We start from the raw sequence: 18,987 nt of genomic DNA on the forward strand, positions 1-18,987 counted from the left end.
ATGGAATCTTAATCATCTTCATGTGGGGTACTTTATTAAGAATATAGTTTGCAGTTAAAACTGCCTCCCCCACAAGTTCAAAGGTAAACCCGAATATAAGAGCATAACGTTAACCATCTTCTTTAAAGTTCTGTTTTTCCATTCATTAACTCTATTTTGCTGCGAAATGTAACCATTGTTCTAGAAATGTAACCATATGCCATTTGGCCTGTACTGTTTTGAAAACCAGTCCAGGGTATATCGGCCATGCGACTTGTACTCGTACCACCACAGATGGTGTCGCCCCGAAGGCTGGCGGCATTTGTTGCCACAAAACTAGGCTCCGAGGTCTGAACCTCTCCAATAGCAAAGGTCGAATTGACCATAGGAACGTCCTCAGAAATATTCTGAACATTAATGGGAACTTGATTGTTATTAGTTATCTTGATTTTTTGATAAACCCAACACACAGTAAGAAAAGCTAATCGCCTTAAGATTGTTGGATTAAGACATAGCATGGTACCGTTTGTTGTAATTAGAAAATTTCAAAAGAAATAATAACTATGAGAAAACAATAACAAATTAACTCTGACAAACACGGCCACTGGATGGAGTGAATGAGTTATTGCCTAACTTTGTGCTAGGCATCAACTCAGGAAAGTCCCTGAGCCATCACCTTGAAGAGATGCAGCCTCGAAAATGAGGAAAGCCTTTGAGCGTAAGAGTTCCTTCGCCTGGTGCGATGAGGCACAGACATATGCGAAGCCTCCATGGACTCTCTGCTGAAGTTGCATTGGCTATCCCCACAATCATTCGACTTTGCCTTGCATCATGTGGGAAAACCCGAACATATTGTAACAAAATTAAACAAGAGGTGAGGTACGAATTACCAAATTTTCTTAAGGTGATGAGTTTCTGCTCACGGTGCTTTGTAGATTTATTAACTATGCCTCTAAAAATACATCACCTTGAATCCGTTTGTATTAGCACTAAACAAGATTCAATTGACTTCTCGAAACCTGCACACTTAGAGAATTTTGAAGTGAGGAGATGCGTTGTATTTCTTCTTCTTCAAAATGAAGAATAGTTCAAATCAATTTATTGAGTTCGAGAAGTAATTTATAGAAAAGATAGATGAACTAAAGAGATGCATAAATTCAAGAGACTTGTGCACTTAAGAGTCATGAACTTAACAGATATATGAACTGAAGAGACATGTCTCGTTTTCCTTGCTTTTGTGGGTCAATTAACCCACAATCACAACAAAGTCATGATATGTCGATTGCGAAGACGGACGGGTTCAAGAAGGAAAATTTACTGTCAAATATAATGCAAATAGTATCTTTCCAACTGTAAATTTTACTAAACCTTTTAGATGAGCCTAGGGCAATTTATTTTTTTCCCATCAGAATACGATTTAGATACTATACTTAACATAGTATTACTCCGAGAGGAGTGTGTCAGATGAGCCTAGGGCAATTTATTTTTCCCATCGCGAATGCAAATTATTAACTGATCCTAAAAACATTCATCATATTTTGACTTGCCGCTTGTCAAGATGTCATTGCTTACGCAAACACTATGATGAATTATTTATTAATTTTTTTAATGATGATGTTGAGGGTTTCCGGCATTTGAAGCTAAAAAGAAAAAGTGCGGAGATTCCACCTCCAATATCGAGCGAAAAATAAATTATTTAAAAAATATTTTTTTAAAAATTATCACTTGAAATCATTAATTAATAAGAAAATATTTTTTATTTAAATATTTTTTATTCATTTATTTTTGTGAGCAATATGAGTGATCATTTTTAGGAAAATACTTTTTGAATAATTTATTTTTCACGAAACAAACACCGTACTTAGTACGGTGCTCACTAACTTAGGAGAAAGGCCGTGTCCAACAAACGTGTTTACCGCTCGAGCAATTTCCATGATATTGCGAAAGTAAAACTTAATAGCATCGTGTTACACGATGCGCAATAAAAAAAGAAATTACAGATAATAAAACAAAGGAGAGAGGATGGTGATGGGTGTTGGGGCATTTAAACTCTGCAAAAACTAAAGGCAAAACACCAAATTTCATCATCTTCCTCTCGTTCCTTCACTTTGCGTTGAAGCACTCATCTCTGCTTCTCTCTCTTTCTCTTCTTCTTCTTCTTCTTCTTCTTCTTCAGATGATAACTGGAAGCTCGGGAATAAGAAAAGAAATGGAGAATGATGAGAGGAAACATGGTGGAGGGGTGAAACCATCGAGGTTCAAGCGCGTGTGCGTCTTCTGCGGAAGCAGTCCCGGCAAGAACCCGAGTTACCAGCTCGCTGCTATTCAGCTCGGCCACCAACTCGTGAGTCCCAAGTTTTTTTCTTCCCTTTTCCGGTGTCGGCTCTGTTTGCCCTCAACTTCTTGCTCTTCTTCTCGTTCTCAGTTCCTCGATGCATGTTTTCAAATCCACATTTAGAACATGCTTACAGTTCTCATGATGCACGTGCTTGTTTCAACGACAACGGGTTTTTATCAACCGCCGGTAGACGTTTTCACCTACTACTACGTCGCCCATTGATCCTCTTTGGGTTTTAAGTCGTGTTATTGATGTGATACTCTCCTTACATACAGCGAGACACTAACCCTTGCCATTGCCAAAAGTTGACTATGATAGTGATAGGCTGTTGGGGGCAGAGTTACATTATTGAAGAGGTTATAGAGAAATGATTAAGCAGGTGTTGCAAGACGATGCGGTTTGAATTGGACACATCGCTCTAACATTAAAAGAATTGCAGGTGGAGAGGAGCATTGACTTGGTTTATGGCGGAGGGAGCATTGGCTTGATGGGTCTGGTTTCTCAGGTCGTCTTCGATGGTGGTCGCCACGTGTTAGGGTAATAATACTGCTATTATACGAATTTCTTTCTCTGTTTTCATATATAAATACAAAGTATGTACGCATCATTTTATTGCCTAATGCTTCCTTCTAATTTTTCTGGCAGAGTGATTCCCAAGACTCTGATGCCACGGGAGGTGATCGATTGTACATGAACCTCATTCGATCTTGTTGCTGTTGCATGATTTTTCGGTTTAAGTACAGATCAAGAAAATGAGTGCAGCTTGATTTTGTTTGAATGCAGATAACAGGGGAGTCGATTGGAGAAGTGAGAGCAGTGTGTGGAATGCACCAAAGAAAGGCAGAGATGGCACGCCAAGCCGATGCATTCATTGCCTTGCCAGGCACCCCTTTTCATCACTTCAATTACATATTTTCAAGAAAAGATGATGGTAAAGTGAACCTGAGAAGAGACTATAACATGATGCAGGTGGATATGGCACTTTGGAGGAGCTCTTGGAGGTCATCACATGGGCTCAATTGGGCATTCATGATAAGCCGGTAACGAGGAGGGCTGGACTGTAAATTTTTTTCCCATTATTTCTTTTATTACCCTCGATAAGTTAAAATGAAAATACTAATAATAATTTGAATGAAAATGCAGGTGGGATTGTTGAATGTGGAAGGGTATTACAACTCGCTGCTGTCATTCATAGACAAGGCTGTGGATGAAGGCTTCGTTTCTCCTTCAGCTCGCCACATTATAGTCTCTGCCCCGACTCCACATGAACTCATGTCCAAGCTGGAAGTACGTCCATGAACTTCTGTCATTTTTCTTAAGGAACAATGAGTTGATCTCGGATCCACCTAATCTTAACCGTGCACTCGCTGTTTAAGAACTAGCAAACATGATCAATGGACCCAAATAGCACCTCGTCAATGTAAGAGGGCCTACTGAGTTCTTCTCTTGTGAGGTCACGATGTAAAAGTCAAGTGGATGTGAAGGATTGGATAGTGAGATTAGATCTAAAAAACCCAAGATTACTTACTTTCAATTTCCATTTGATTGGATTCACTTTGATTGATTATTTACAGGAGTACGTGCCCGAGCATACTGAAGTGGCCTCCAAACTTTGTTGGGAGAAGGAGCAACAAGTGGGATACTATTGCACCAAGTCTGATATTGCTCGTTGACCCAAATCTAATAAACTCCAGAAACATATATATTAGTGGATATGATAGAGAAAGCATAGAGATCTTATTGGTAAATTTTATTCCAGTGGTAGATACAACAGCTAAGCACCTTTGGTTCAAGAATGGCGAAACCAATATATAAAGCAAGGATATGTGAGCTCAATTGGGATGTAGTCCCACTCTTCTTTTGTACTTTGTCCATTCTTATTTAGTGTTCATTTGGTGCATATCTCTGGTGAGATCCCTATCTTACTATAAACTGAATTGATACTTGATTATAAATGGCAAAATGCATCTTCATAAGCAACGTTGTCGAACCTGAATATCTGGTTGTCTTAAGAAAAAACAGAGAGATTGGGCAACCAAGAAGAGCAAGGAAACCAGACCTTTTATGCACATACAATGGTTTAATGCATATGCAGATATGTGCCATTGCATGGTCCATAAGTTCACATCTGGTGTCAAAGCAGCAGGGTTAATGCACCTTTTCCATGCTAATGAGTTAAACAAGTCGTGACTGCAGCATAAAGAGTAAACAAGGAGGAGGTCGAAATAGGGACGTTGCAGTGTCCACTGCATCTCTCTTTATTGCCAAGGAATCTCTTTCAATTCGTCAAAGAGGGATGAACTTGCTAGGGTTGTGGCGCAATACATTGGGCAGATTTGAGTGATTTAGGCTTCTGAACTTGAAAAAAGATAGAAGAAAAGGACCAACTTGAACTTTTCCAATTGCATTATTGTAGCCTACCAGGCTACAAGAACACGTCTGTGCCTTTTGACTGTACCATGAGCATAAGCCCAAATGCCTCTAATGGTGGGAATTTTTTGTGACCCCCCCCCCCGCGCCTTCTCTCACTCTCTCAGGATCGGGGATATTTGCTGTTGTCAGAGAGATAAGGTCCCCCAAGAACATTGTACTTGGTTGGGAAGTGATCCGTGCACTAAAACTGTCGTAGCGAGAGTGACATGTGTCGCGAGATTAAGAAGATGGGCAAAGTGATCCAGGAACATTTTTTTGTGTGCATCCGGACGTGTGAACCCACTTCGGCTCGGAAGGGGGGCGAAAATTACCAAAATAATTATAGAGTTATTACATTTTCGTCAATTCAATTTTAAACCTTTTAATTGTGTCAATTGAGTTCTAAATATTTTTATATTTTGCCAATTAAGTTTATCTGATCAATTTTGGATGGAAATCATTGACTTGGACGTCGGTTGGACTAAGTGGTAAGGTCGGCGCTGAAATTGATAATTTTTTTATTTTTTTCCTTCCCTTTTCCTTCTTTTCTTTTCTTTTTTCACTATAATCGGCGAGGGTCGTTGGGCCCTTGTCGGCCATTAGGCGAGGGTAACGTAACCCTCGTCGGACACGGGTGAGGGTCGCGCGGCCTCGCCCAGATCTAAGCGAGGCCAAGTGGCCTCCCTCGCGGCTGGTGAGGCTGGCTAGACCATTACGGTCACGGGTGAGGCTGGGCAAGGGTCACAACCCTCGCTTGCAACTAGCGAGGGCCTGACGACCCTCACAGGCCTCAGTGAAAAAAAGTGTAGAAGGAAAAGAGAAGAAAATAACAAAAAGGAAAAAGAAAAGAAAATAAATAAATAAATAATTCGAAGAAAATATTAAAATATTATTAAAAATTATTTACGTTAGCGCGAGTCATGCCTTGAAGAATTTTTAATATGGTCGGTCGGCGTCCATGTCAGCAATTTCCGGTCAAAATTGATAGAACGAACTCCACTAGCAAAACGTGAAAATGTTTACGTTCAGTTGGTACAATTAAAATATTTAAGATTAAATAGATTTAGGACTTTTTTGATAATTTTTTTTCATCGAATGGTGTTCATCACACTTAAGTGGAACTACATGATTTAACGATTAAGATGGAGTGAGCTCACGTGCATTGAATGTAAGCGAGAATCCATCGTGATTGACGAGTACAAAGAACATCCATGTGAATTTTCAATGCTATGCTTGACCACTTTTGATGGTCATTTCCATTTATAGATAAGCATTAACTTGATCTCGTGACGTGGGGGCGTCACCAACTAATTTGTGCTAAAAAGGAAAAGAAATCGCTCAGTTCAATTCTTGTCAACTTCTTCATCTAGCTGTAGCGTTTGACAGACCCCACAACATCGTTAGGGCCCTAGGTTCATGTTTTCTCTCAGCAGTTGCCGGGATTACTTACATACTTCCTTTCTCTGAAGTCGTCTGCGCTACATTCTCATATTGATACGCGGTTCATTTTCATTAGTTGCTCTCTTCATGTGCTATGTCCATGTTATAATCATTTTCCCTTTTGGATATCATGCTTAACCTAGAAGATTGTAGAAGTATTTTGATGCATCATGTAAAAAGTGAAATGATGTACTCGAATCGCAAAATTTGGACAATGTGCTGGATAAAATTCACTAAACGAACAGTTCCGCTTATACTTTCGGCAAAGTTCGCCTGAGAACTGAAATACACAGAAAGATTCAACTTCATTGCTTAAACACTTGGATCAAGAAACTTAAAGCGTCTTCATTGGACAAATGGAAAGTCAGAATAGGTTTATACTCATACTCATCAGCTCTATTCACTCAAAAGGGATCTGGTGCTGTAATCAGTTATATGAAATAGATCATACAAAGATACCGCACATTCATTATGTGCAGATGGTCACAATATGATTGAAATACATTATAACAAGTGTTGCTACCCATTAATCATAGCAAGCCTAAGAGAACAAAAAGCTCCAGCTCTCGAATAATTTAAATGATGCTAAGTAACTGCAGAAAAACAGATGAATTCTCATTCACAATATCTGTTGGCTATGCACCAGCAGTTGAATGCACAATAATCACGTTTGCTTTGCCTCTTCTGTGACAAAGTTTACAACATAGGCAGAGTACATTTCTCCTGGCTTTTTTTCTTTCTTTCCTTTTGGCCAGACTCTGCTGATAAAGCTCATGGCATTATATTTGAAAATGACTACAAATAACGCATATGAATGCTTACTGTAGTAGAGCCAAGAACCTATGATGAGGTAAACCGAGTAACAAGAAACAACTAATAGTACCAGACCTACTAAAAATTAGGGTACCCCATAAGGCTACATATAATACAAGATTGTAATTAGTTATTTACTCAGAGCTCCTCAGGTGAAGGATTGGACAACTGACGATGTGGTGACCAGACCTGAGAGCAAGCCCACAATAAGAGCACTGTTATAAGTGCTCGGTTCCCCTTGCATGGAATTGTTCCTGGAATCAATGTACGTCTCGTTCAGGAAAGGCCCGCCGACGAGTCCTCCCATGGCCACGTTGGGATTAGGATCGGTTGAGTTCAGCCACTTGAAACCGTCGCTGCAGCCCGTTGTGGCATCAGCAGGGATAGAAGCTCCCCTGTGGTGCACATATTGCGGGTACTTGTCACCGTAACCCACCAGATAGCTCATTTTGATAGGATTATTACCTAAGACATAATCAGCCTGGATAACATTCAGAATTAGAGTAGTTAGAGGGCACAAACCAACAAGGGCTGAAGCGATGTTCATTTCATCGTGTTAAGATTCTAGATTAGCAATCCAAGTACCTGAGATTGGGCAAATTTCCGAAGATCTGAAGGCCCGAAGGTTTCTCCACTGCATGAGATTTTTGCAGTTCGGGATGTGAGCATGTAATCACTGTATATAGTTGCTAAGAAGGCAGAAGCGACAGGGTGTTGCAAAGAGTTCCATTCACTGACCCATATAAGACCACCTGCAAGAACGTAAATCATTATAAAACAGGACTACATGGTTCACATAATAAGTGGCACTAATGTTTTTCCATCTGAAGTCAGATGAAGCAATTCTAAAAAAAGCCCAAGTACCCACAGTGGTGTAAGTATTCACTATCAAGGTCAGGAGGGGGCGGCAAAAGCTAGATAGAGGTTTTTCAAAGACATACGAGAATCGCCAAAACTATTTTAACATAATCCTTTTCCTTTATTAATTACCGTTTGAGCCACCTATCAATCAAGGGATGTGCCAACTATTTGTCCTCTTATACATCGAAAAATGAGGTCAGTACTCGTTTCACCTTCTCAGCACAAAACACGTGACTCAAGTCTCATGGCATAGAAAAATCCACTTCTTTCTTAGAGCTAGGCTTAGATGAACAATGCATGTGCCCAGTAGAAGGGTTTACTTTTGAATGACAATAACTTTGTTGGATCCAAATAAATTTGAGAAAAGGAAAATTAGTGGCATGAGATGATTGCATCTAAGCAGCAGATGAGCACAAGTGCAGCATATTACTAGCTGTCCTGCTGGTTGTAGCTGTAGGAGAATTTGGAAAGAGACCGCACATGACAGCCTCCGCTGTTTTTCTGTAACTCTGAAGGCCACTCTTTATGGAACTTGACAGATCATTAGCACCAAAAAAGCTCAACCTGGACAACAGAACCTGCCATAAGGCAAAGAAATTAATCAAACGGGACTTTAGCTCACTTTGATCTTGAAAGTTACGATTCAAGTCAAAGTGCATTATTTGTCTTTTACAAACAAGTGTCCTTTTAAAGTAGCCATATGAGTGGTTTTGCTGGTGTATATTGTATGTGCCTGTGCCAACATGGTGGCCATAGGAAGAGAGAGAGAGAGAGAGAGAGAGAGAGAGAACCACTAACCAACAGACTAAAGAAGGACGACTGAAAATTTGAACAAAGAGATAGCTACAGTTTAGTAAGTCTAGGCTCTACATCATTGATCATTCCAGCTCTATACAAAGAGATTGTCCCATGACTTTAGGGTTGAGTTCATAATGCATGCACAGTAACTTTGCAAGTTCATAACGCACGAGTGTTCGGTTGGATAGCTTTAATAATCCAATTTTACAAGCTTGCGATAACGGGATAACAGACATAAAGAAGTATCAAAGGTTGTACTCTAATTCTCTAAAAAGCAACAAAAAACAATACCTAGATAGTGAGCCAAGATATATAACTAATTTGCTGATTGAAGAGAAACGGAAAGTTACCTGGGTTCCAGCAAGCTTGTTATCCCAAGAAAACCAAGTTGGACTTCCAAAGTTTGCATATTTATTTCCATTTTGCACAACATAATCCAGGTGTGACTGATCCCCGGTTGCATGATAAAGCCAGCTAGCAGCCCATAAGAGCTCATCTCCGTAGCCAGTCGAATTATAGAATGTCTGCACTTCTGGGATGCTGAGACTGTATAAAGCTCGATATTTATCAGCAAAAGTGAACAACTGTTCAGCATGCTTTAAGAGCGTGCTTGAATACGTGGAGTTGACTGTTTTGAAGACAAGAGATGCCGAAGCCATAGCTGCGGCAGTTTCAGCTGCAACGTCCGTTCCTGGAGCAGAGGTGTTCACCTGAGTGAGAGGCCTTTTCTCGGTCATACTTTCAGGCCTGTCCCAACATTTGTGGTCTAAATCAGGATCACCGACCTGGAACAAAATTTGAAACACAACTCTAGTTTTTAGAGCCGTCTTTTTGTAAACACAAATGATGCATATTCTGTAATTGGGATCAAATACTTTCCTACTCCGAGAGATGAAAAGGAAGTTAATGATTTTTGGAGGAGAAAGAATATAAGTGTTGCCTCTAATACAGACCCGTGATGGTGAAGTGAGGACAAATCAGTGTGTTTCTCCCCCCATTCACAGAAGGTAGAGACTGAAGCTAGACTATAGTCTCTTCAGAAAGTCGTATCATAGAATCACAGAGAAAGACAGTGGTAAGCTGTAGAGGAGGAGCTAGTCAAGACAACTACCTGAATATAGAGCACATTGTCCGAAGCGTGAGCATTGATAAGGTAGTCCGTAATCCACTTGAGCGAGCCCCTGGCAGTATCCAGCTGATTTACGGCATTCATCTGATCCCCGTATTCAAGAATCGCCCACGACAACACCGTGGCAGTAAAAGCCATTGGGAAACCAAACTTCATATGATCACCGGCATCGAACATTCCTTCAGAAAGATTTATGTCGGCTTCGCTCCCATCATCAAGAGCCGAATCGCCTCTCCAGGATATAGCGTTATCTCCCAGTTTACCAGCTACACAGACAAAGCACCACAACCCACAAAGATTACGTCCAAAATCGGTAAAGCGTCACATCGTAGCGCAAAATGCTCTTCCAAAGCCCGGCCTTTCTTTTGACGGATCGAACCAGCATTACAGAACCGAGACATAAATTCACCGGCCAAACACAAACTATAACGCCACTCAGTGGGACAAGTCAGTTCTAAAACAGAATGATCCACAAGTATCGCCACACATGCACCACATCAGAGCGCGAAACCGACGTTGCTTGGTAAAAAACAGGGGAAATTCACGCAAAGGACAAAAGCATTACTATCCAGCAACTAATGGTTAATCACGCCATTCCGGATTCGACGGAAAAACAGCAACTAATCCCACCCAAAAACACGACATTGCGCGTGGGAATGCAAATCGATGGCAGAACGAGACGGTGGAGAGAGAGAGAGAGAGAGAGAGAGGAGTCCATTGTCGACATTACATTTCTGGATGTCGAAGAACTGCGTAGCCATCTTGAGAGCGCCGGCGTACTTCTTCTGGATGGCGCCGGGCGGCCCGGGGACGGGAGCCGCCTCGCCGCCGCCGCCGCCGTGATGGTCGGATCTCTTCCTGACGGTGATGACGATGGCGGCCGCCACCACCGCGAGGATGACGAGCACGAGGAACCAGCCGAAACAGCCGCCTTTGGAGCGCTTCTCGGCCCCCATTGTCTGTACGCAATGCGAGGATGGCGAGATCTCGTTCCTGGGGAAGAAATGCAGGCGGAGGGAAAGGGGGAGAGAGAGAGAGATTTGGAGAGCGAGCGGACGTACTAAACAGCGACGGATCAACCGATCGCGGTCGGACCGGATCTGGACCGGGTCGGACCTGGCGTAGGCCCTCGTGGGGGGAAGGCTATATTCGGGCACCGACAGTTGAATCGGTGGCGACCGAGAGAAACCAGCGAGGCGGGATCGGAATCGGTTTTTTCCGTTGCGTCGGTAGGCGCTGCCCGAAATGACGAAAATGCACCCCCTCCGTTCGGCTGCTGTCGTCTTGTCTTGGGGCGCGGGATTATTGCCGGGACGGACGGTGAGAGCCGTCCACCGTTTGTGGGGTCCGCCTCGGGAGGGCTTCCGTGCGGTTTTGGGCCGTTGAGATGGTCACCGACACCTAACGGCGGAAGGTAGTGGGGGTGTGTAAAGGTGACGGTCGGACACGTGGGGCGCCTCTTTTCGTCTCTTTATGTCAGTGAGTGAGTGAGTGGTCGGGATCAGGACGGTGAAGTAAGGTCCAAGCAATGCCTCGGTGTTGCCTTAAGGAACACGGTTAAGGTTTAATGCTGATTAATGGGTGTTGAGATGGGGGCAGGACATTTGGATTTAGTGGAGCGGCACTAATTGAATTGACCGTCTTGCTGAAGCGTAGACCCATCAGTCGGGTGAGTCGGGACGAAATTGATCCGATCCAAATTGTCCATCTAACTCATTTTGACTAATGCTAAATACTTCTATATGTAACCCAATTTAAGAAAACTCATATACAAATTGAGGTGAAAACGCGAAGTGAGTGAGTGAGCGTGAGATTAATTGAGGGCGAGAGACAATTATAGAGATGTGTTAGGTTTAAATAAGTTATGAACCCATTGAACATTTATATTACTTTGAACTTTACAATTCTAAATCCATTTATAACCCATTTACCAAAATATAACAAACTCATATAATAGGATATCTCATGAGCATCTTCTGTCTAGAGACCTCTCATAATTGGAACCACTGTCTAGATGTGCTCTAGAGCTGCATGGACTGATCGATTCCGTGCTTGTATATCCAAACCTCTAGTCCCACTGAAATTGACACCAACCCCAATCAAGGGCGTTCCCCAATATTTTAGGACAAGTTTTTTCGTCATCGCTTCATGACATGTCGCGATGTTCGCCCTTTTACTCAGATAAATATGCGACCATGGCGAGTTAACCGGGGGGATAAAGACATCCCGAATGTGGCTTATGCATAAAGGGATGACCGGTACTATGTTTCAGGCGTGGTTTGGTCATTCGGTCGTGAGTCGCAGACATTGCAGCTGCTTCGTCAACATAAGAGATTTAAGGGGGAGAGGGCTAATGACATCTCTCCCACTCATCTGCTGTTTGGCGAAGGACTGCAATCAGGACAGTGACATTTTCACTATAATGTTGGGCTAGTCAGCACCGTCCTAAAACTTGAACAACACAAACCCACCCAAGGTACAACTAAAGATGGAGCAACTTCTTAAAGGACAAGAAAATAGAAAAAGGGAGTAGACTCGTCTCCCATGATTCAATTCTATAACACATAAAAAGAGACTTCTTGGGAACGGGCAAGAGAAATTCCTCGTGCAGGAGTTTTCTGGGGTATTCTGTTACCCAGAGCGGATTCTTGCAAGATACAAATAGGTTTGCTCGTCCCTCGGTGACCTTGGGGAGTTACAAGAGGCTACGACTGTCAACTGCTTCAATCGCTTCCTGGGGCGCACAACCGCACCAGTTTCCACTAGAACAAGTTCGCTAATCTGCAGTTAACGACCTGCACATCCAAACAGCATCGCACTGACACGAGAGATGCTGATGTGCAGTCCCATTTTCATTAGGCCTCTGAGGTCTTCCCTTTGAGTTTGTAAAACTCCAGCATTTCTTCTTCCAAAGGATGTGTATCCCCAACAATGACAAAGCAATGTAGAGGTGCTCCGAAATCAACCGTTTGTAATTGTCTCATGGATCCTGCTACTATCATCTGATCCTCACTTCCCAACCGCGCGAGCCCCACACAATGGGTATCCTCATTATAAACTACGAGAGAACATGATACAACTGATTAGATTGAAAGCACCAAACTCCAATAACTTGAGAAAGAAAGGAACTATGGCTCTGTCTGTAATATTTTACTGGAAAAGGTTTTCTCCATTTTCCAGTGTTCCATGTATGAAAATAAGTTTGTCAAAGGTAAATAACTTCAGCCAACCGAAACTAATTTTAAAAAAAGGAAAACAACTTCCAAATTTATGCTCTGTATGTTTCGTGGAAAATTTAACATTTTTGAAAAATGTTTTGCAATAAGTCATTTTCCAAGATAATGGCAGTATTTTCCGGTGTTTGGCTAAAATCTGAAAATGAATTGAAAAATATTTTCCGTTGATTGGAATGGAAAACTTACTTTTATTTTCCTAAAATGACATGCGCTATTTGTGCGATTTAAGGGCTACACATGCTATATCATCAAATTTTAAACAAAATTTTCATAACATAAATAGTTCTATAGATTGTGAAAAAATTTATTTTTTTTCTCATGTTTTTTTATCGGCGTTTCTTTTTGTTATGGTTGAAATAAGCATCCTAATGAAAAAAAAAGAAATTAGTTTACTTTTTGTATGTTGTGTAATAGAAACTAACTTATTCCCCCGCCCTTAATGATAGATGCTGACTGTTTAAGTAAACTTGTTGTTACAAGACCTGTTCTCTTTTGCTTGCTATTAAAAAGCATGTAATTATAAGTCCAATAAATAAAATAACCTACCGGACGTCAAGTATCATATACTAACAATGTATGATATTGTTTGGATCATCAATTTTTAAAAAAGTGATTCATTGATCAATTATAGTTAATGAATAAAACCCTACTATAACTTGTAGCTCATATGAAGATGACAGATATCACAACTAATGCAATAATATCCACGCTATAAAAAAAGTCTCATAATTTAAACGATAATAAAATAAAAAGAGAGCACATATAAGTCCTTTGGCAACCATTTTTCAGGAATTTCTCAACCCATACATTTTGGAGATTTGCACTTCACAATGAATTCCCATTTCCTCATTCTCCACTAGATAGTCAAAGACCGATCAAGGATAACTTCATCAAATCCAGCAACTTTCATCACTTTAGCGTAGAGTAATTGATCTTATCTAGACCCATTGACTTAATCGCCGATGCCATTTTTCCAAGTTTTCTAAAATGTTTCGTACATATCACGATTATTGGTACATCTTCGTCTTTTGTGAGATTCATTTAAGAAGGCATAGTAGATGAGGATATTTTTAATCCCTTCATCAACTCATCAGAGGATGTTTTTTATCCCTTCATCAAAGGCGTCACCTAAATCAATAGCTGAGGAGTCAACTTCTGTAACTTGTTGCGCATACATATTTCCAAGCTGCTTAGCAAAGCTTTCGATGGACATATATTTCCCAACCACTAGAACCATCCCATCATACATATTATCTTGTTCAAATACTTCTCATGGGAATGACGGACTGATCAATGTAGATAATCCATAAGAAATCAAATGAGATAATTTGGGCAAAATAATTAATATGTATGATGAGATGGCTCTAGTGGTTATGAAAGATATGGCCACCGGAAGTTTTACTAAGCAACTTAGAGATATTGATGTGCAACTAGTAATGGAAGTCATGCAAGTTGACTCATCACCTGTTGATTTAAGCGAAGACTTTGATGAGCTAATGAAAGGATCGAAACCATCATCATCTACTATGCCTTTTGAGAAATGGTCTCATAAAAGATAAAGATGATAAGTATGGAACACTTTCAGAAAAACTTGGAGAGATGGCATGGGCGATTAAGATGTTGGGTCAAAATAGAATCAATAACTCAAAGTTTATGAATTTGATGAAGTTATCCTTGATCATCCTTTAACTATTTAAAGGAGAGAGAAAATGAGAAAGGCATTCATTGTGAAGAGTGCAAATCCCCAAAAATTATAGATCGAGAAATTCCTAAACAAATGAGAACATAATCATTGATACATTTTATTTAGCTTTGTTGCTAAAGGACTTATATGTGTTCTTTCTTTATATTTTATTATTGCTAGAATTATGAAACTTTTTCTATTACTGATATGTGTCGTCTTCATGAGTTATAAAAGTTATAGCAGGATTTTATTCATTAACTATAATTATTCTATGGATCACTTTTTTCACAAATTGACGATTCGAAAAATGTTATGCATTCTTAATATATCATACTTGAGATCTGGTAGCATTATTTTACATATTGGACTTACAATTACATGCTTTTTAATTCTTTTTCATAGCATGCACAAAAAAAAAAAAAAATCTTGCGACAACAACTAAAAGAACAGTGCACTTAAATAGTTAGCATCTATCATATAGGGGAACAAAAATCAGTTAAACTTCTATTACTCAACATATAAAAACTAAACTAATTTCTCTTTTCTATTAGGGTGCTTATTTCAACCATAAGGAAAAAGAAATGCTGATAAAAAACTGTAGAAAAAAAATTGTTTATAATCTAAATGTATTTATGTTATGAAAACTTATTTTGACAAAACTCTACTTGAAATATGATGATATAAGCATGTGCAGCGCTTATATCACACTAATAGTGCATGTCTCTTTAGCAAAACAAAAGCAAGTTTTTTTCTTTTCAAACTACAGAAAATAATTTGAAGTTCATTTTCATATTTCAGCCAAACACCAGAAAATGTTTTCTAGAAAATGCCTTCTTGAAAAACATTTTCTAGAAATGTCATATTTTCCGCGAAACAAACGGTTCATTTATTATTTCATATTTTGGCCCAGCCAATAGTCTCACATTTAGCAGAATTTTAATTCACCTAAGGTTATTAAAGGTTGTACAGTGTAGATTTCTTCTTTTTATTTTTGGTATGATACAAGTGTAGTCTGATTTAATTTAACAGAAAAGTCACAACTACAAGTTTCTCTTGGCTTTATCCCAAGATTACATCTCCAAAATCTCTCCCCGCTTTTGTCCATATGAACTAGGAGTGCAGACGTTCGGATCATTGTCCAAAATAAACTACCAGGGAAGTCTCCCCAACCCCCAAACCCCTTCTCTTTTTCCTTCTGCACTTGCACAAAAGAACGGCTATGAGAGGCCAAGCATAATCACGACTTCTAGTAATTCATGTGGAAAATAATCTAACTAACAGCTCAATCTAAATTGTAAGCTATCCAGAAACCTGTAACATAGCTTGCATACTTTTCATAGAGCAAATCTTCTATAAGGAAAATAAACAATTAGCTCAATCTAATGTAAATCGATCCCCAAAACACAAACTAGGAACGCATGTCATGTGTTTTTTGCCATGTTCAAAGTTTAGTGCTCGTTCACTCTGCTGATAGCATAAACAAATGAATCATCTTCCAGTTTCAAACTCATATTCCATCAATAATGTGCCAGGCTACAACTAATTTAGTGAGTACTTTCTGCAAGAATATCAGAAAATGTGATTGCTAGATAAGAAATAAGAAGAGTAGCAATGGATCAAAGGTATTAACACAATTTTGTGAAACGGAATGTGCTTGGCATTTGACTGACTCAACAAGTGAATCTAGTCCAATCATGCATGCTGAGACTTAGTTGCAAAAAGTTCTGACACATATCAACCGGACTAAAAGAGAAGAATAGGCTTACTTGCAAAAATTGTATATACAGTTTGAGGAAGATAAGAACTTCAGACTTACCACCTTGCCCTTGCAGGCTTTCAACCTCCAAGAGTTGTTCGATAGCCGTGTTTATCGTCATATATCTGGGTGGTTCGTACACCTTTTTTCCTCTGACAGAAAAAGAAGGGGCACACAATCCATCTTTAGAACAGTCAATTTACACTATAATAATAACAATTAAAAATATGCTAGATCAATTTGCCCACTACCTGCACAAAGATTCCAGAGATGGCTCCTTCACACGTATGTCTGAGCCAATAAGAAACTAGACGTCACTGAATGTATCAATTGGTGAACTCTGAATTAGAGCTCCAAAAGATAATAGGGATGATCATTAATATGACATTTGAACAAAACAAAATTGGAGTGGTAACCAGTTTGCAAACTTTTAACCTGTGGAATTATGGCCTCACCTAACAAGCAGAGTGTATGCAAACCAAGCGTACGATTCTTTTGAATCTTTTCGTAAAAGCTATCAGGTTTCCATGTTTCAGTAAAGAATGGTATCGAAATTGTTTCCCCATAGCGATAAAGTTGCAAACCACATACTCCCACGGCATTCATCACTGAAGCATTGTGAACAACCTTGACATCTATCCCCAATGTCTTTGCACGAACAACAAGATCAGTGTGCGTCGTGGCTCTGTAGTTCAAGTAACACATAAATAAGAGGAGAATGTCGCATTGATTGCTCTGGAATATTACTGTGAAATTAGGTTACAGAGGTCGCAAATACAAGCACACTATGTCTGTCTATTAGGTCCCCAACAAGCTCAAGAACTCAATATTTCAGCTTAAAACACATTCATTATTAATAATGAAGGAAGAGCCCACTATGAAAAGTTCTGCATTGTTGATGCACTGATGTTTCTCACGACATGTGTTATCAATGCTTCGAAATTAGAAATTGAGAATTTCTATATTAAGTATACTTAACAAGTACCCTTAGGGCGCTCGTTAGTGTGACCTGTGATAGAAAAGCAATGCGCAAAAATTCCCAAGGTCTATTAAGAGGAGAAGAACATCAATTCGAGCACTTACTATCATACTAATACATACACCATGGTACGTACAATAGCGTCGAACTAGCAGTTACTCCAATCACTGTTGATGCAAGAAAAAACACTCAAACGACGCTCATCACATCTAATAACATGAAATAATAGTGACCTTAATCAGCTCATTAGCACTTAAAACTCGACTCAAGCGACAAAGATTTAACTCCTCGCCGCTGCCATCTACAATCCGGATAAAAGCAAGCTAAGATAGCATCATCACGCAAATAACCAAGCGAGGTGTGCACTCTACAGAATGAACAAAAACAACCAAAAATCGAACTTTTCGAACAAGGGCAGCGGCGAAAATCGAAACAGCCAGGACCCAGAATCTCCGTACCCGAAAGGATCGCCGACGACGAGAAACGCCACGTCGCTGGAACGAGCTTCCGCCAATATCCCGTCGGCCTTCTCCTCCACCGTCTCCCTGTCCGCAACGGTCACCGGCTTCCCGTACAGCTCCTCCTGAGCGCATGAACATGGTCACACACGCCCGATTGGGTCGTCACCGAGGGGGGAGACACGGAGCGAACCGAATCCGGAGCCCGAAAGAGAGGAGGAGGAGGGTTTTTGAGCAGTTACCAGACTGGAGAGGCCGTGGGAGGAGAGGCCGAAGGAGAGGAGGGAAGTGTAGGCCTCCATGTAGACCTTGCCGCATCTCCTGATTGCTTCCAGGCCTTTGATGGTGATGTCCTTCTCGTCGCCCAGTCCCAGGCCTACGATGTACAACATCTCTCTCTCTCTCTCTCTCTCTCTCTCTGCCGGCGCTAAAACCCTAAACCCGGGGAAGAAGAAGGAGGAGGAGGAGGAGGAGGAGAAGAAGAAGCAGAGGCAGCACGTGCGGTATTGGACAGTAGACACTAGATTCTATTTGTTTGTTGCACAAATGTTTCTCCTTTTTGTTTGCCCATACGACATTCACGTAATTATAGTTGATAAACACGTGACAATTCAATAGTCATAAGTAGAGAGAGAGAGATCGATGTGTCGATTATGATTAAGGCGGGGCTATTTTCACCGGCTATGTAATTAAATTCACCCAATTTTCATCTGGAAAAGATAAAATTGCCCTTCGTCATTTCATTGCGATTTAAGTGATGTTTATGAATTTATTAACTTCTCTCTTTATGATTATAGTTGACGAGTTTGAAGCAAACACGCAAAGACATATGTCAATGACGAATCCCGTTTTTACTGTCAATTGGCTTCTGTCAATAAGATTAATCTTACCTTCTTAATCTAGTTATAATCAGATCATTCATATGGCGAATGTCGAATTCGCATTTTCCTAAAGAATCTCCTAAAGGCCTTAGGTTATAACGGATGCTTTCTCTTGTTTTTTCTTTTTTGCCTATACGTGGTTAGAATGATTAAGTCCGTGACAATTCAATAATTAATGGGAGAGATGATACCGCTTGTCTTTGGAATGCCCGTTTGAAATGAT

General features: G+C 40.3%; 3 protein-coding genes across 3 annotated transcripts; 1 reads left to right on the plus strand and 2 right to left on the minus strand.

The window, feature by feature from the left end:
• Positions 1-2,089: 2,089 nt before the first annotated feature.
• Positions 2,090-4,219, plus strand: LOC115670017 (cytokinin riboside 5'-monophosphate phosphoribohydrolase LOG1-like). Its single transcript, XM_030591201.2, has 7 exons — positions 2,090-2,323; positions 2,757-2,854; positions 2,963-2,993; positions 3,101-3,200; positions 3,287-3,357; positions 3,461-3,604; positions 3,892-4,219. Exons 1-7 carry the CDS (start codon positions 2,156-2,158, stop codon positions 3,988-3,990), a joined length of 711 nt encoding a protein of 236 aa, XP_030447061.1. The 5' UTR covers positions 2,090-2,155; the 3' UTR covers positions 3,991-4,219.
• A 2,544-nt stretch (positions 4,220-6,763) lies between these two features.
• Positions 6,764-10,798, minus strand: LOC115669753 (endoglucanase 2-like). Its single transcript, XM_030590889.2, has 6 exons — positions 10,501-10,798; positions 9,753-10,036; positions 8,992-9,426; positions 8,274-8,421; positions 7,568-7,734; positions 6,764-7,463 (listed from the first exon to the last, which is right to left on the minus strand). Exons 1-6 carry the CDS (start codon positions 10,724-10,726, stop codon positions 7,131-7,133), a joined length of 1,593 nt encoding a protein of 530 aa, XP_030446749.2. The 5' UTR covers positions 10,727-10,798; the 3' UTR covers positions 6,764-7,130.
• A 1,470-nt stretch (positions 10,799-12,268) lies between these two features.
• LOC115669777 (probable diphthine methyl ester synthase) lies at positions 12,269-18,321 on the minus strand. The gene is made up of 6 exons (XM_030590902.2): positions 18,126-18,321; positions 17,884-18,008; positions 16,902-17,131; positions 16,698-16,737; positions 16,507-16,598; positions 12,269-12,828 (listed from the first exon to the last, which is right to left on the minus strand). The coding sequence occupies exons 1-6, from the start codon at positions 18,273-18,275 to the stop codon at positions 12,626-12,628; spliced, it is 840 nt and encodes a 279-aa protein (XP_030446762.1). The 5' UTR covers positions 18,276-18,321; the 3' UTR covers positions 12,269-12,625.
• Positions 18,322-18,987: the final 666 nt, after the last annotated feature.

This window comes from Syzygium oleosum, unplaced genomic scaffold (genome assembly GCF_021117445.2).
Source record: "Syzygium oleosum isolate NSW1041296 unplaced genomic scaffold, Sole_v2.1 Sole_v2.22, whole genome shotgun sequence".
Taxonomy (NCBI): Eukaryota; Viridiplantae; Streptophyta; class Magnoliopsida; order Myrtales; family Myrtaceae; genus Syzygium; species Syzygium oleosum.

What these genes read in the sequence shown, in the direction of transcription:
- LOC115670017 (XM_030591201.2), top strand. Translation starts at nt 2,156, where the DNA reads ATGATAACTGGAAGCTCGGGAATAAGAAAAGAAATGGAGAATGATGAG. An exon ending in TTCAGCTCGGCCACCAACTC is followed by an intron (nt 2,324 to 2,756) that starts GTGAGTCCCAAG and finishes AAAGAATTGCAG; the next exon opens with GTGGAGAGGAGCATTGACTT. An exon ending in TGGGCATTCATGATAAGCCG is followed by an intron (nt 3,358 to 3,460) that starts GTAACGAGGAGG and finishes ATGAAAATGCAG; the next exon opens with GTGGGATTGTTGAATGTGGA.
- LOC115669753 (XM_030590889.2), bottom strand. Translation starts at nt 10,726, where the DNA reads ATGGGGGCCGAGAAGCGCTCCAAAGGCGGCTGTTTCGGCTGGTTCCTC. An exon ending in ACAAGCTTGCTGGAACCCAG is followed by an intron (nt 8,422 to 8,991) that starts GTAACTTTCCGT and finishes GCCTTATGGCAG; the next exon opens with GTTCTGTTGTCCAGGTTGAG. An exon ending in TACAACCAGCAGGACAGCTA is followed by an intron (nt 7,735 to 8,273) that starts GTAATATGCTGC and finishes ACGTTCTTGCAG; the next exon opens with GTGGTCTTATATGGGTCAGT.
- LOC115669777 (XM_030590902.2), bottom strand. Translation starts at nt 18,275, where the DNA reads ATGTTGTACATCGTAGGCCTGGGACTGGGCGACGAGAAGGACATCACC. An exon ending in GTCGTCGGCGATCCTTTCGG is followed by an intron (nt 17,132 to 17,883) that starts GTACGGAGATTC and finishes CTTGAACTACAG; the next exon opens with AGCCACGACGCACACTGATC. An exon ending in GCATACACTCTGCTTGTTAG is followed by an intron (nt 16,738 to 16,901) that starts GTGAGGCCATAA and finishes TTATTGGCTCAG; the next exon opens with ACATACGTGTGAAGGAGCCA.